Source organism: Myotis brandtii, unplaced genomic scaffold (genome assembly GCF_000412655.1).
Source record: "Myotis brandtii unplaced genomic scaffold, ASM41265v1 scaffold185, whole genome shotgun sequence".
Taxonomy (NCBI): domain Eukaryota; kingdom Metazoa; phylum Chordata; class Mammalia; order Chiroptera; family Vespertilionidae; genus Myotis; species Myotis brandtii.
Window position 1 is genome coordinate 8,174,312 of NW_005356870.1, and position 15,333 is coordinate 8,189,644.

General features: G+C 36.1%; 1 protein-coding gene across 1 annotated transcript in view; it reads right to left on the reverse strand.

Annotated features, from left to right (window-relative positions):
• The window catches only part of MSR1 (macrophage scavenger receptor 1), a 63,483-nt gene that overhangs the window by 1,294 nt on the left and 46,856 nt on the right, over positions 1-15,333 (reverse strand). Inside the window, exon 8 of the mRNA XM_005864069.2 lies at positions 7,879-8,067. Coding sequence (XP_005864131.1) covers positions 7,879-8,067 — 189 coding nt within the window. The remainder of the gene's footprint in view (positions 1-7,878; positions 8,068-15,333) is intronic.

The following is a 15,333-nucleotide window of genomic DNA, read 5'->3' on the forward strand; positions in this document are numbered from 1 at the left end:
TTCATCAGTTTATCTTGTTCATTATAATCCACAAATGAGTGAGATCATGTGGTATTTATCTTTCTCTGACTGACTTATTTTGCTTATCATAATGCTCTCCAGGTCCATCCATGCTGTTGCAAATGGTAGGAGTTCCTTCCTTTTTACAGCAGCATAGTATTCCATTGTATAGATGTACCACAGTTTTTTAATCCACTCATCTGCTGATGGGAACTTAGCTATTGTAAATTGTGCAGCTATGAACATAGGGGTGTGTAGGGAGCCGCTATAGGGTTAAGCCTCGGGCTGAACTGTTGGCAAAGCCACAAATAAGTCCCAGCTTAGAGGGCACAGCCCTCTTAGCATAATTAGGCTTGACCTTATGAAGCTCCCTAGATCCTATCTGAGTAGCTAATGGCTGTGGGAGGTGCTGCAAGTGCTGCCAAAACAAGTGAAACTCACAAGAACATTGTAACTATGGTGACCACTACCTTGTTTACCTCTGGCTATAAAATAAAGGCTCAGCTTGCCATCTGGATCTCTCTCTGTGGCCTTAGCCAGGCACAGGAGATCCACCTAGACCCAGCTTATTCTCTTTGTCTTTTCTTTAATCCTTCGATGCCCCTCCTCAGGCCCACTGAACCCTTGGCTGTGCTGGCCTGGCACAGGAGTGCATATATCCTTTCTGATTGGTGTTCCTAATTTCTTGGGATATATTCCTAGAAGTGGGATCACTGGGTCAAATGGGAGTTCCATTTTTAGTTTTTTGAGGAAACTCCTTACTGTCCTCCACAGTGGCTGCACCAGTCTGCATTCTTTGCAAGGGCAGGCAAAACTGTAATAAGAAAATGCAAAGCTCACACCCTTTTCTGATTCTTCCTCAGACACATTAGAAGGAAAAACAATGGCTGTCAGCAGCAGGCTGCCTTGAAGATATTCATTTAATAAACAAACTAAACTGCCACTTTTAAGATAAGGATGTTATTTTAATCATGAATAAGAAAACAACTGCTTTTTTGGAAGGAATTCATTGCAAGAAAAGATAACTTTAAAAAAGGTTTGGAAATGTCTTTAGAATATTTCCTAAAAATTTTCCTAAGTGTTTCATTTATTAAAGTTCTCCTTTCTTTTACACTTACGACAGCTAGAAATAGAACCTTTGAAAACTTCTAAATGAATGATTTCATTGGGTTTTGTTAAACATAGTAGTACAATCTGGCAAACCCCCTAATGAATTTTCAAGAACATTTCATGCCACCAGGAAATTGTTGATTTAGCATCTAAATTTCAGCAAACACCTTTGCAAACTGGTGGAGGGCTTTTTCATTTGGATCAATATGTTAAAAGGTCCTCTTTCTGTCACAAGAGCTATATGAAACATACTTAGAAATACTAAATTCAACTTACCAACAGATCTTTGGGTCACTGTAAAACAGAGTTAAATAAAACCTTGTTTTTCAGAGGCATATGTAAAGCACATACAAAGACATTGCTCTTCCTGATTTTTCAAATATTCTGTTAGCTTCATAAGTTAACAATATGTGCATGATTATTAATGTATAAATATATAGTCATATGTATGTATAATATAAGAATAAATTAGCAGATATTGGGAATTTTGTAATCACAATGTAGATCAAATTTGACCCAATCTTAAAAAGTGGATAGAGGTTTCCATGCATAAAATAGAAGTCATTCCATATAGTGGGGGCAGCATGAACATGCTGGAGGTATTAGGGTAGTGAATAGTCTCCTGGCATCCAAACACAAAGTATATTAATGAGGAAGAAGGAAGGCTGATAGGAAGCTAGGACCACACTCTAAAATATTTTGAATTTTATATTGTGAGTCACAACAAGAAATGACATAATCAGAAGTACATTTTAGAATTCTGTCTAGCAGAAATATGGAAGTTAAATTGAAGAGTCTGTAAGTTAATAGGATGTTGATGTAGACATTTTCTGTGATGACTCATGTTTTTATTTACTTTTTGAATTAGACAAGAAATTTTGATTTCCACATGTAAAATAAATTGGTGCAATCACTTAATTTTTGTATAATTTGTGCCTTCACTAGAAAGATCCAAATATAAGACAAAATTATATTTTGGTTTACCAAGGTAACTAGGAACATTGTATTTTTCATTTAATATAACAGAAATTAAATCATTAGGATTCAAACAATCTATTGGAAAAGCTAAAGCTATCCTGGACTGATCAACTGTAAGATGAGGAACTGGAGAGCTCATGTGAGATTGAAATGTTCATACCGGGATTGTCTGTTTTTAGAAACCACAGTAGCGGAATCCATGAATGTTAGAATACCATTCTGGAGTCATAATAATGAATATCTCAGCCCACTCTTTGAAGAATTTACAATGTAGGCAGAAACACTCAAAGTACTTTTGATCTGTTATCTCATTGAATCCTCAAATAACCTTAAATGTTAAGTGCTTCTATATGCCATTTTACTGTAAAGTAAAAATCGGAGACAATAAGTAACGTTGCTCAAGGTCATGTAGCTAATGCATGGTGGCGCATTCCCTTGCATCCGCCTAGAGCCAGGCTTTAATCAGTGATTCACTGCAATGCTCTGCATTATTCAGTTGGGTTGTTCAGCAGATGTTTTGGGTGTCTACATGAGTGAACAAAATCAAAATCCATTTTCTCTTGCACTGACTTCCCAGGGAGGACCTCTGCTTTAGGCAAATGGAGCAAATGAGCTCACATACGTAATCAGCGGCAGGGCTGACACTTGCATCTAGAAGTCCTAACTCCGACCCCACTATTGTGAAAAGCAGATTGTGCTACCGGGTAACTCTGGTCTTTTCTATGTGGAAATGACTCAGACACAGTGAACATACTAAGTCTTTTCACATATGATTTTAAAAATTTACTCTTCTAATAATCTTGTAGAATAATGGCAATTTTCTCCATTTCATGGGCAGATAAACTGAGACTCAGAAAGAATGTATGGCTTTCTCAAAGAGAACAGAGCCAGCAACAGAACATAAGGCCCTTTACAGCTTGGAGATATTTATTGACTACATAGGAGCCCAAACAGAGTTATAAAAGTAATGTTCAAAGATTCGTCATTTTATTTTTATGTTAATATAGTCAGGACTATTGAGCCTAAGGGAAAAATTTACTTAACACACATTTCCCATATCCTTCCAAATTGGTTTCTGCATTAAAAATTAATGCTAAGGTGGCATAAAATTAATACAATTTTATCTTCATGTGAACCTCAAAGATAAAAAAGCAAATTTGTTTTTATTTCTTCAGGTAATAACTGTTACTCGAGGATTTTGTTGCTGCTGCTGTCATTTTTATATTTTTGCCTCCAAACTATCCTTTCTGCTTAGTGGGAACTTATGCAAAATTGATGAGTATGTTTTAGATGTTTTCATTCTCTGATCCTATCTATCATCTATCTATCTGTCTGCCTGTCATCTACCTAATCATCTACACAGCTTCAATTCCTTTAACATTTTAGGGCTGTGTCGGGACAAACCGACTTGGTGTTCCCAAAGCAGACATAATCAAGGCACTGTCCATGGCTTCTGGGGTTCATGAGCTTGGTTCGTGATGCTTGAGAGTATGTTTGACAGATTATACCATTTTCCCTTCATCTCTTCTTTTAAAAGAAAGCAGATAGTGTTGTTCTTTGAGGGACTCTGAGTTTCTTTAATCTAATCACCACTAACCCACAACTTTTATGGGGGAAAAAGGGAATCAGATTTTATACATTAGCCAGATATATAGCAAAGTGATGAGATGCTTCAACTAGCTGCTGAATAGATCTCTGTGGAAGTAAAAAACACAGTTAGCAATCTCTGCATGAATGCGAATTAAATCCAGTTATGGTTGAGTGACATGAATTTGTATCCCTTTTAAGACTTCTAGTAGGGAAATGCTTTGTCAACAGCCTCTCAAGAAAATCATTGTGTTTTCAGATCAAAGTTGAAATGGAATGAGAATCAGAATAGTGAATGGTGAAACAGACTAAAGTTCTGGATTCTAGCTTTGTGGTCCTAAAGAAGCCACTCATTTTCCCTACTTTATTATACATGCAAAATAAAGGGATATGGCTAAAGTACCTCTAAAATTTCACTTACCTCTCAAAATCTATGATTTTAAGATTTGAAGAAGCAAGCTCTTCCGACACGAAGTTCTTAAGCATAAAGAACTTAGAACATTCTGTCTAGTGCAGAGACAGGTTATGACAATAATCTAGACCCCCCAAAAAACCCATCATAATAGCAGTATAAACTTGGGCAAATTTTGTGACAGCTGACAGCTTTACTTACTTTCTCTGTGAAAAATTGGGCCTATAATATTTATTTTTCACAGGCACAATGTGCACTAAATGAGATCATATAATCAGCACTTGCTAAACAATATTATTCCTACTTCATCCTGTCTTTGTTACCATAGTAACAAAATAGATGTGCTAAGAACTCTATAGGCTCCATATCAAGTTCCATAAGATCCAACATGTAAACGTCTTTTAAAGCTGTCACTATGCAAGGTACAGTGGGCAAGAATTTGAGCTCTTATCCATTGAGATATTTTATTTATCTTTGAGATTATTTTTACTCCTATTGATTGAAGCTTAATTCAGAGGTATAGTTATATCTTTGATCTCCTTCAGTTTATTCTTGTATTTGTTTTAAATTCCACTTAGAAATTTGATTATGAAATGGGGAAGAGGTGATGAATAGAAGATGACATTTATCTTAGAATTGTCTGTTTCTGCTCTCAAGTTTGGGGCTTCAGCACAAACTTCTGTAAAACCGGAGGAGAAGAGGAGATAGCTAGCTGCTCCAGGCCCAGTTTATGCTTCCCGCATTAGCATACGGGCTCAGATAGGCTGGAACAAATTCCCAGAGTACCACCATTGACAAAGCTCATCCAGGCTTGCTGCAGGGAGACCACTGGGACAAGGGATTGGAGAGCCTGCACAGGGAGTGAGTGACTCACTCCCGCTTCCCTGACCCCATGCAGTGACAGGCAAAATGCTTCTCAGTGCTTCCTTAAGTTAACCTTTTGGTCCACTGGGGGGGGGGGGGGGGGGGGGGGGGGGGAGGGGGAAGAGAGAACATTCCATTTTAGCAAAAGACACATCCAAATGGAGGAACCTATGTAAAGGAGCATGCTTTAAGCTTTATTCCTATAAGTCATTTTCCTTGCAGCTGCAAAACTAATTCTTCTTAACGCTAACAAGGATTCTCTCTGGTAAGCCATGTTTGCCATTTCAAAACTGAAAGAAAAAGAGAGAGAGAGAGAGAGAGAGAGAGAAGGGAGAAACTGCATGGAGAAAATTGTATTCTTTCTTTAATGAAGAATTACACAAAGAAGATAAATGCAAATGTTTTTCCTTCCTGTTTGAATGTTGGTAATGATGTACTGGCATATATACATAGAGTATTAATCTAATTCTTCTTACTTTACTAAGAAATGACAAATAATTAAAATTCGAATGCATCCTTTTCTCTCCCCAACCCTTCCACTCATATTTCTGTTTTCGGTCTCTATGCTGCATTCAAAATTGCTTTTTCTCCCCCTCCGCCCCCCAGTTAAACTGTAAATTTAAGGTGGAGTGGAAAAGTAAGGGGGAGTGTAAGCAGCTTTACATAAAAAGGTTGTTTGCTGTGTCTAATCCCAAATCAGCTTACAAAGTAAGCCTGTTTCTTAAAATAAAATATACAGCGAAGCAGATCGTGAAATTTATTTCTCAGACTCTTGTTCTTCAGAACAAATAACCTGAGTTTTATTACCTCTCCCAGCTCATCTTGCTTTGCGATTTGAAATTTCTCATAATCAATCATTCCTCACTTGTTTGGTGCTGGATTCCACACAGTGAGCAGAGACTAGAGCTGGGTCTCCTTGGTGGAGTGGGGAGATTATCTGGGTTCCTATCTAGTACATGCAGTCACACTCCTCTCTGCTCAATAAGAAGTCACATTCAACTCTGTGAGCCTTGGAGCATCACTCTGCCACTGTACCATACAACACAGATCTGGCCCTTCTAACTTCCAGAGGCTGGAAAATAACCTATAATTATACAGCTGATGGTGCTCTCTGCCTCTATTGCGCAATGCCACCAGGCAGGCTTTGTACTGGACACTTTTTGTTGTTGTTAATCCTCACCAGAGGGTATTTTTCCATTGATTTTTAGAGAGAGAGTGGTAGGGAGGGGGAGAGACAGAGAGAAACATCGACTGGTTGCTTCCTGCACCCCGACCAGGGCGAGGGATTAAGTCTGCAACCGAGGTGTATGCCCTTGACTGGAATTGAACCCCGGACCCTTCAGTCCGCCGGGTCATGCTCTATCCACCGAGCAAAACCGGTTAGGGCTTGACACTTTTTATATGCCAGCTCTTTTAAGATTCAAAATAAACCTGGCTTGGTATTATTATTATTATTCCCATTTTATTGAAATAAGAGATTGAAATCTGAGACATAAGTATCAGCACTAAAGTTTCAACTCATATCTCCTTCGTTATCAAATGCCTGTTCTTTCTGATTCACTTCAGCAGGTGCTTGAAAATGTAAGCAGAAAACAAAATTCTGGCATACTTTGCTGTTTTATCAATAAAACTCTAGTATAATGTATAGCACCACCAACTACCCTAAATGCACAGCCTCAGTAAAAATGAACATTCATTTTAGAGAAGTGGCCAGTTATCTGAAGAAAATTGCCTCCATGTAGCCAAAAAAAATAAAAAAAAAATAATTTCACATGAGACTAAACTCTATTGTTTCATTACTTATTTAAATAGAAAACATTTTCTTGCCACTATTCTATACTTTTTTTTTTTTTTTGCCCGGGCATTAGACCAGAACTCCCTCGAGATATAAGCAGGAATGAATAAAAGCTGTGGGGCAAAGAATATTCTACTTGTGAGACTAGGCCTTAAGGTGAATGCAATGTTGAAACTGGTGATTTTACCATCTGAGATAGAAGAAATTAATAAATTGTACAACCAGGCTTGTTTCTTAGAGATACAAAATTAAATGCAGAGTTGTCAACTCTTTAGATAATGTAAAGTGTAAGTCATCTTGATAAAAGCTATTTTAGAGTATTTTTCTCTTTTTGGATTGAGCTGTTCAGCCAGTCCATATTGATTGAATTATCTAGACAATTGGCAAACTATATTTCATTTTGTCAACAAAGATACATCCTAAGAATTCAGATCATCATCACATGCTGTTATTTGCAAAACTGCAGAGTTTTTAGCCATCACCTCCGAGGTGAGTAATCAGCATGGATGACAGCTGTATGCCTTCTATTAGAAATGAGCTGTCCACTTTATAGATTCTAAGTCACCTTATTAATTCACTTGTCCTGCTTTGTCAATCACTCTGTTTTCCTCTATGTTAGTACTCTGCAACTAACCAATTGAATCTAAATAAAATTTACATATTAAAGGTTGCCTGAGAGCATATGTCATTTGATTTTAATGTCCCTTTCTCTTCATTTCTACTTCCTAGGAAAGGCCATTTTAAAAAATCCTACACACAATTTTTCTTCCTATGCTGTAAGTTTCTATCTCTACTTGCTACTACATATTAGAGAATGCCTATGCTTCATTTTTTTTAAAAAGCAACATTTTAAAAATCTGTAATATTCTCAACAATAATGATGATTTTTTTTAAAAGTACCTAGTCTGCCCAGCCTGTGTGGTTCAGTGGTTGAGCATTGACCTATGAACCAGGAGGTTAGGGTTAGATTCCTGGTCATGGCACATGCAATAGGGCACATGCCTGGGCTGCATCCACAGTAGGGGGCATGCAGGAGGCAGCCTATCGATGATTTTCTCTCATCATTGATGTGTCTATCTCTCCCTGTCCCTTCCTCTATGAAATCAATAAAATATACTTTTTTAAAAATTACCTTCTCCAAAACGAGCTCCCTTGTGCACATTTAGAACACCTCGGTATCCCAAACTCCTGCAGATGACCAGTCCACCGCGTAGTTCCCAGTGGTCGTCACAAACTGTGCCCCACTGGTCATCATGGAAAATCTCCACTCTGCCTTCATGAGGGCCACTGCCGCCGACCAGTCGTACTGTCCGAGGTGGAGCTGTAACAAAAGTCAACAGGGGGTAGTTATATATTAACATCATTTCATAATGCTTTAAAAATCATTTTAGCACTTTTTTTTCAATAAGCTCAACTATTGGAATACATTTTAACTTTCTAGCATCACCCACTTAAGAGTTTAGCTTACAAGCATGGCATTAGTCAAAGGTGAAGATTAAAATCTATTCTGTTTTAACATTTATGTAAGTTGTGTATATGAGAACACTTCAAAGATTATATCTCAATGATTCTAAAACTCAACAGCTACGAGTTTTTAAATGTTATATAGATTTTTCATACTATTTAGAAAATTTTATAACCAAACAATTTATTATTATCTTGACACGCTAACACACAAATTGGAAAACACAATCCAGTGACTTTCAATGATATAGGAGGTGGAGGAGAAGATATTTTATAATATCAGAAACACAAAAATAGATGACCAAACATCCTATCTTCTAGTAAGAGGTACAAGATAACTTGGATATTTCTTATTATAAGGCTACTGGATTTTGTCCCAACAAGTTTTTCTTTCTTTGAATGAGATACAAAGCAGACAGTTTTTGAAAGGAGACAATAAGCTTTCTGATCTCTTAAGGGTACTAATTCCATCATGAGGACCCTATCCTCATAATAGCATCTAAACCTAATTATCTCCTAAAAACTCCACCCCTAAATAGCATCACAATGGTGTTTTTTGGCTTCAACATAGGGAGAGGAGGATGAATGAACGTAATTCAGTCCATAGCAGTATGCATTAGATTCACAGGTGGCTGGCCCCACAATACTCAGTAGGTCTTGAGTGGGACAAGTTCCCAGATGATGCTGAAGCTGTTATTCCGGGGACCATACTTTGAGAAGCACTAACCTACAAGATCACATTACATATTTAAATGAGGAGACATGTTAATCAGACACACCTGCTGATGCTTTTATAGAATTCTTTAGAATGTATATTTATTCCACATAGAATGGCTGCATATTTCTTCCAAATTCCCTATGCTCGTGTGATTTTGAAGGGGATTAAGTCCTCTAATGAATATTTTTGGGCTAAATATGTTTGGGATGCCTATCTGTCAACTAAATATTTTTCAATTATAAATCAATTACAGAAGTGTGACCATATTTTGCCAATCCTTGATCATCTATGCACTAATACAGAGAAAAGTGGCAGGCCAACAGGCTCTTTCAACCACTCTGCTTTGCTAATGGAGAAAAGTCCATTTTGTCATTCTGAACATCCACAATCAGCATTTTCTCTGTCAGACTGCAAGTCAGAATTTCCTCTGAATTTCGTCAGCTCATTATATGGATGTAAATAATGGCTATGGTTTCTTTGCTATCAAGCTAACATATTTAGTCAGACAGATTTTCTCCACTGGGGAATATTTACCTTGCACCTAAAGATTTCAGAAAAGAGTAATGTTTGTTTTTTGTTTTTTTTCTGGGTAGCTGTCTTAATTCTCCTCTTAACTTTATCAATGCAGATTTTCTCCAGATTCAAATCAGGTAAACACAGATAAACACTGACCATGTGTCCCTTTAATGACTCTTTGTATTAGTCATTACTTGATAATTGGCTAAAAACAGAAATACAAACCAAAATGGAAATGATAATGTATGTAGGAACCACAGGATTTCCTATGATCCCAGGGGTAAGAATATATGTAGGCATCTAGAACAGCTGGACTAACTCGACTCTGCTTAATAATCTCCAAGTTTTATACAAAAGCCTCTCTGTAAATTGCTTCATTCTTTTCTTTTGTTGCAATATAGATATCTCTGTTCCCCAGTCCACATGTTAAAACGTGTCTTAATAATGCCCAGGTTTCTATTTTATAGTCTCCTTCTCAGTGACAGTTCTAAATGTCCAGGGAAGTCCTCCTCTGATTTAGTTTGAGTTATATTGCCCATCTATAGTCTTAATAGCTTGGGCCAAAGACAGTGTCACTTGTATTTACACGGTATTTCTGGAGTGAGGGTCAGAGGCATTTCCTAGTTGAAGGGGAGTTTCAAGCAAAGACAGTAAGTTCATTCCATAAAAGTCATTTTAATAATCTTTGTGTATTTATGCAATATTAATTATACTACCTGTTTAGCCCTGTGTTCTTTTTCATATCTGTGACTGTAGAGTGTAACTGAAATTAAAATCCAGGAGGCAGGTTACTGGACACTTATTCTGCCTCTGACACTGTTTGTTTATGGGCCTTATTGGAACATTTAACCTAAGACCAAATTTTTCAGCTGCTTAAAAGGGAAAATGATATTTGCTCTTAGTTAAATGTGTCTTCACATAATTTTTCTGTACCAGGCATTTTAATGGGTTCCTGGAAAAATTTGAATAATATACGAATCCTGCCTTCAAGATTCATGTATTTTTGAGATCATTATGAAAGTTGGAAGAAATAGTGCATTCTTTAAAATGGTATACAAGTACAAAGTTTTTATTTTTACAAGATTTGAAAATTTTGAGGTTATCATTTTCTGGTGAAAGTATTGGAATAAATATGTTATATGTGATATTAATCACCTTATTCATTAATTTTTTTTTACTAATTCCCTGTTTAATGAGTATGCTCTTCAAAGAGGAGTTCTTAATCAACTAGGATAAGCTTCTATAAAGAGACAAAACCTACCCCATGGTTTCAGATGTAAGTTTATTTGATCTTTGTTACTTACAAACATGGATATCTATTATTTTGAAGAAAGTCTTCTATACCAGTGAAGAATAAATTATGGCCCATGGGCCAATTTCAGCCTGTTGTCTGCTATACTAATAAAGTTTTATTGGAATGCACCACACCCATTTATATGTTGTTTAGGACTCCTTTCAGGCTAAAACAGCACAGTTGAATAGCTGTGATAGAGACCTTCTGGCTTATTTGCTATCTGGCCCTTTTTGGCCCTTTATAAAAAAGCTTGGCAACCCCTCTTATAGTTAAAAACACAATAGACAAAGATTTCAGTAGGGATATTCCTGCCAAGTGATCCCTGAAATAATAAAGGTCATGATTCATCTCTGCTTTCCTCTCTAATAGAACCCTTTGAGAACCTTTCAGCCCCTCACTTCTGCTTTTTTTTATTTTATAATGTAACTAGAGGCTTGGTGCACAAAATTTGTACAGGGGTAGGGTCCCTAGGCCTGGCTGGCGATCAGGGTTGATCAAGGCCTTCTGGTTGCCAACTGGGGCCTCCCTTCATTCCGAGCCACCCCCTGGTGGTCAGCACATGTCATAGCAAGCAATCGGTCTCCTGGTCGAACTCCCACAGGGACAATTTGTGTATTAGGTATATATATATATAATTCAATTTGCCCAAATAAGCCTTATTCTCCTTAATTTCTGGAGCTTTGGTCCCTTTCTGGAATGTTCCCTCAATCCCCCCTCACCACCTCCCTGCACCTTCCCCTCCCACACACACACAAACCTCCCATTTCTACACCCTCAATTCTCCCCTCAACCCCCCAGTTTGGACAAGATTCCAACTTCCAACTCCCACAGCACAGCTGACCTATCAAAACACTGTAAACTAATTTATTTTATACTAGACAGAAATCCTTGCCATTATCTTTTTAGCACCTGACAAAGTCTAGATTTTCACTTAGTAGTTAGTTGATAAAGAGTTATGATATGAATGGATGAATGAATGGTGAGCTCTTCTTGATATGCAAACTGCATTAACTGAATGAATTAAATTGGTAAATGCTTAAAATATCAAACAATAGAAGCAATAAAATTTAGTATTTTACAAGTCTCTAGAGGGAATATAGTCTCTATATGTAGAAGCAATAAGGGAAATTGTGAAGGAAAAGATTGATTTAACTGAATTAATCATGAGGTTTTTTTATGGAGAAAAACGACACGGCTATCTACTGAAAGCCCCCAAGGCAGGAGGGTCTGGTGGGAAGGTCTGATCAAAAGCCTTACATATTCCAAAACCTGATTTTGTAGGGTTAGAGGATTTATCTCTCAGTGGCAGACTAATGTCAAACAGAATCTTGGGACTAAATGTCAATTCAATTTATAAAGAGAAATGTAATTGCCTCAAAAACTGAAATATTTGTATCTGCTTGACAAGGCCATTTTCTCCCCATGGGCAATCTTTATAGGAAGTCAAATTACAATAAGTGAATTCTTCGTTTAATTAATTTATTAATTTACAATGAGACATAGCAGTGAGATTTTGCCTCTGGGACTGGACAGCAAGCTCTTTGGTTAACACATTTTCCTTTATATATGTTAATACATTCAATCAAGTGAGGTGATTTGACATTTATCTCTGCTCAGATTCATTGCAATTTAACTTGTTAAAGGCAATCTTACTATTCCTACTTCCTAGTTCTGGAGGGAAGAATGTAGTATGATAATTTCTAAAGTCTGTATATAAAATAAAAACAATATATTAAAAAAACAATATATAAAATATTTATTTAAATAGTACATTCATATTTCTATGACCATATGATACCAAATAAAAATATGTAATAGAGCAGGTATTTTATAAGACGGTTTATAACTTAATCTGAGGAAATTACACCAAATATAGTAAAAGTTAACAAGTTCAGAGGTTATTTTTATTTTATTATTGCAGATTTATTTTTAAAGGGGGAAGTAAAACAGAAATATATTAAATATCTCAAAATAGGGAGACAGTTATACAGTAGATGGATAGTTTTTGAGACATTAAGCACAACTGTCAAAAAGATCATGTAGAATGGGGGAAAAGATGATAATATAATATTAAATGACTATATTAATATTTAAAATTTATTTCAATTATGCAAAATATTTATATATAAAAAGACTGGAAGAAAGTATCTAAGCATATTAACATTAATTCTGGGATAGAAACTGAATATGTAATCTTTGTCTAATTGTATATAATTATATTATTTTAAAAACTAAGATTAATTTGATAACATAAGTAGTGACTGGATATTCATTAATGCTTACTATTATAACAGGTCTATGACTCAAAGCTGAAATTCATAAAATTGAGGGGAAAGAACAATGCCAGAATGACAGATAATTCTATTTATGTAAGATAATGCACAACACAATACCATCTATTGTTTATGCATACATACATATGTAGTAAATGTATGAAAACCTGAATGGAAAGAAACATATGAACTCCAAGATAACATTTTATCTTGGAAAAGCAAGGGAGGCAAGGCATAACTAGAGCTTCAACTATGTGAGTTAAAATTATGTATCTTAAAAAAAAATACCTACAGTTTGTGTGGTAAAATTTCAGTATCTCTAAAACCCAGGTACATGACTATTTATTAGCTATTTGTTATGAATGTTCCTCCTTCTTTCCTTTATGTGTGAAATATATTTTATTTAAAGAAGACAACACATTCACAGAGATGTTGATAGAGTCATACATGAGCCCTAAATAAATTATAAAGGTAGGTCTCTCCTTAAAAGTTAGGAAAAGGATATTAGGGATCTGCTAACCTCTATTAGACAGACAACATTCTAATTTGAAAAGAGAAGTTGGTAAGAATGTGAATTCTGGGGCTTTTTGCATGTGTCTATCACTGCTGCTTGGGTGAAGAACTGAGGTTAAAAATGACTTGAGGAGTGGAATTCATTTTCAATTATGATATTGTTAACCTTGTGGTCCTTTTTATATCATTTATTTAAATTGGGATTTAGAGTTAACTATATTACAATGGTAATTATTATATTTGAGCTCCAAAAGCAACAGGCATTTAAAACAATGGTTGCAGGTTGACCTGGACGTCCTTGCAATATGGCAAGATTCCTCCAGGAAGGGAACTGATTTTTCTATTTAAGATCATTATCTGAATGAGCTACTTAGCTATGAAAGCCACAACCCAGATATCAGAGGTATGGAGAAACAAGTTACATTTCTCTGGAAAAGGAAAGTAACAGATTTTGAATCTGACTCTGGATGTTAAGAGAGACAAACATTCTGGAAATCCCAGGACAGAATAAAGCGGAGAAACTAGGGCTGTGGTAACAAATGCTCACAGTTGCGCGGCTTAAAACAACAGAAATGCATCTCTCACAGCTCTGGAGGCCAGAGTCTGAAATCATATCCTTCCTTGCCTTTTCCCAGCTCCTAGTGGCTTCTCGGTTCATCACTGTGTCTCTGTGTGTCCTCCTTTTATAAAGGTGTCAGCCATTAGATTTAGGGCCCACCTGAATCCAAATGACTTTATATTAACTTAACTGTATCTGCAAAACCCTCTTTCCAAAGAAGGTCACGTTCTGAGGTTTTAGGTGCCCATGAGATTTTGGAAGCACTAATACACTGTCACATAGGTGGCAGGGATTTGAATGAGGATATTTTCTGAGGTTTTAGGTGCCCATGAGTTTTTAGAAGCACTAATACACCCACTGTCACATAGGTGGCAGGGATTTGAATGAGGATATATGGAGGAATATAAGTTTTCTATGTTTTCATCAAACTATTTTAGACAGGAATCACTCAAATTGCTTTAGAGCATGAGGCTGGTGCTCAAACACTTTTATTTCAATATTAAAGCACAAACTGACCCCTAAGAGTTGAGACTGCAGAATAGCTGGGTAGTACATATTTTGGTTACACTGCAAATTAGTTAGCAAAGTCAGCCATGATTATACTGAACACCCATAGTTCAACTGCTGAAAAACTAAACTAAAGTTTGAGAATTTGTGGCTTCAAATTAAACTGTACTAAACTCATGATACTAAGTAAATCGTCGAACTTAATGAATAAGAGTGTATTACTTCAATATATGAAAGTTCAAACATAGCAGAAGGCTATTATTTTCAATATTAATTTGTCAGTTTTTGAATTGAATCATCAGATAGGACTTTAAAATATGACTAAAAAAGTGGTAAATATTTAAGATGCAAGAAGAACTTGGTGTTTAAGAAGACCTCTCTAGTTGGACAGATTCTCATAGGAATGTGATGTTTAAGAATAAGCTTATGTGTGGAAAACAAACAAAACTGAAAAATCGAGGGAGACCAGAAAAGCAGAGCATGGTCATTGGTGTAAGTTCTCCTCAGAGTGTCATGAGCTATAAGCTGTTCCTACCACTGGATTTTCAAAATGCCAATTAAATCAAAAGGTCTGCATTTCAAAAAGCACATTGCTTTCTTCAAGGGATAGTGTTCATTTACTGGAATACTTGTCATAATTTTAAATCAATCTTATTATTTTTAAGATGTCATTTCTAAGTGAGTCTTAGTTTCTAGAGTTACGGAGGAGAATATTTAAAACTTTATAAAGGGGAATTTTATTT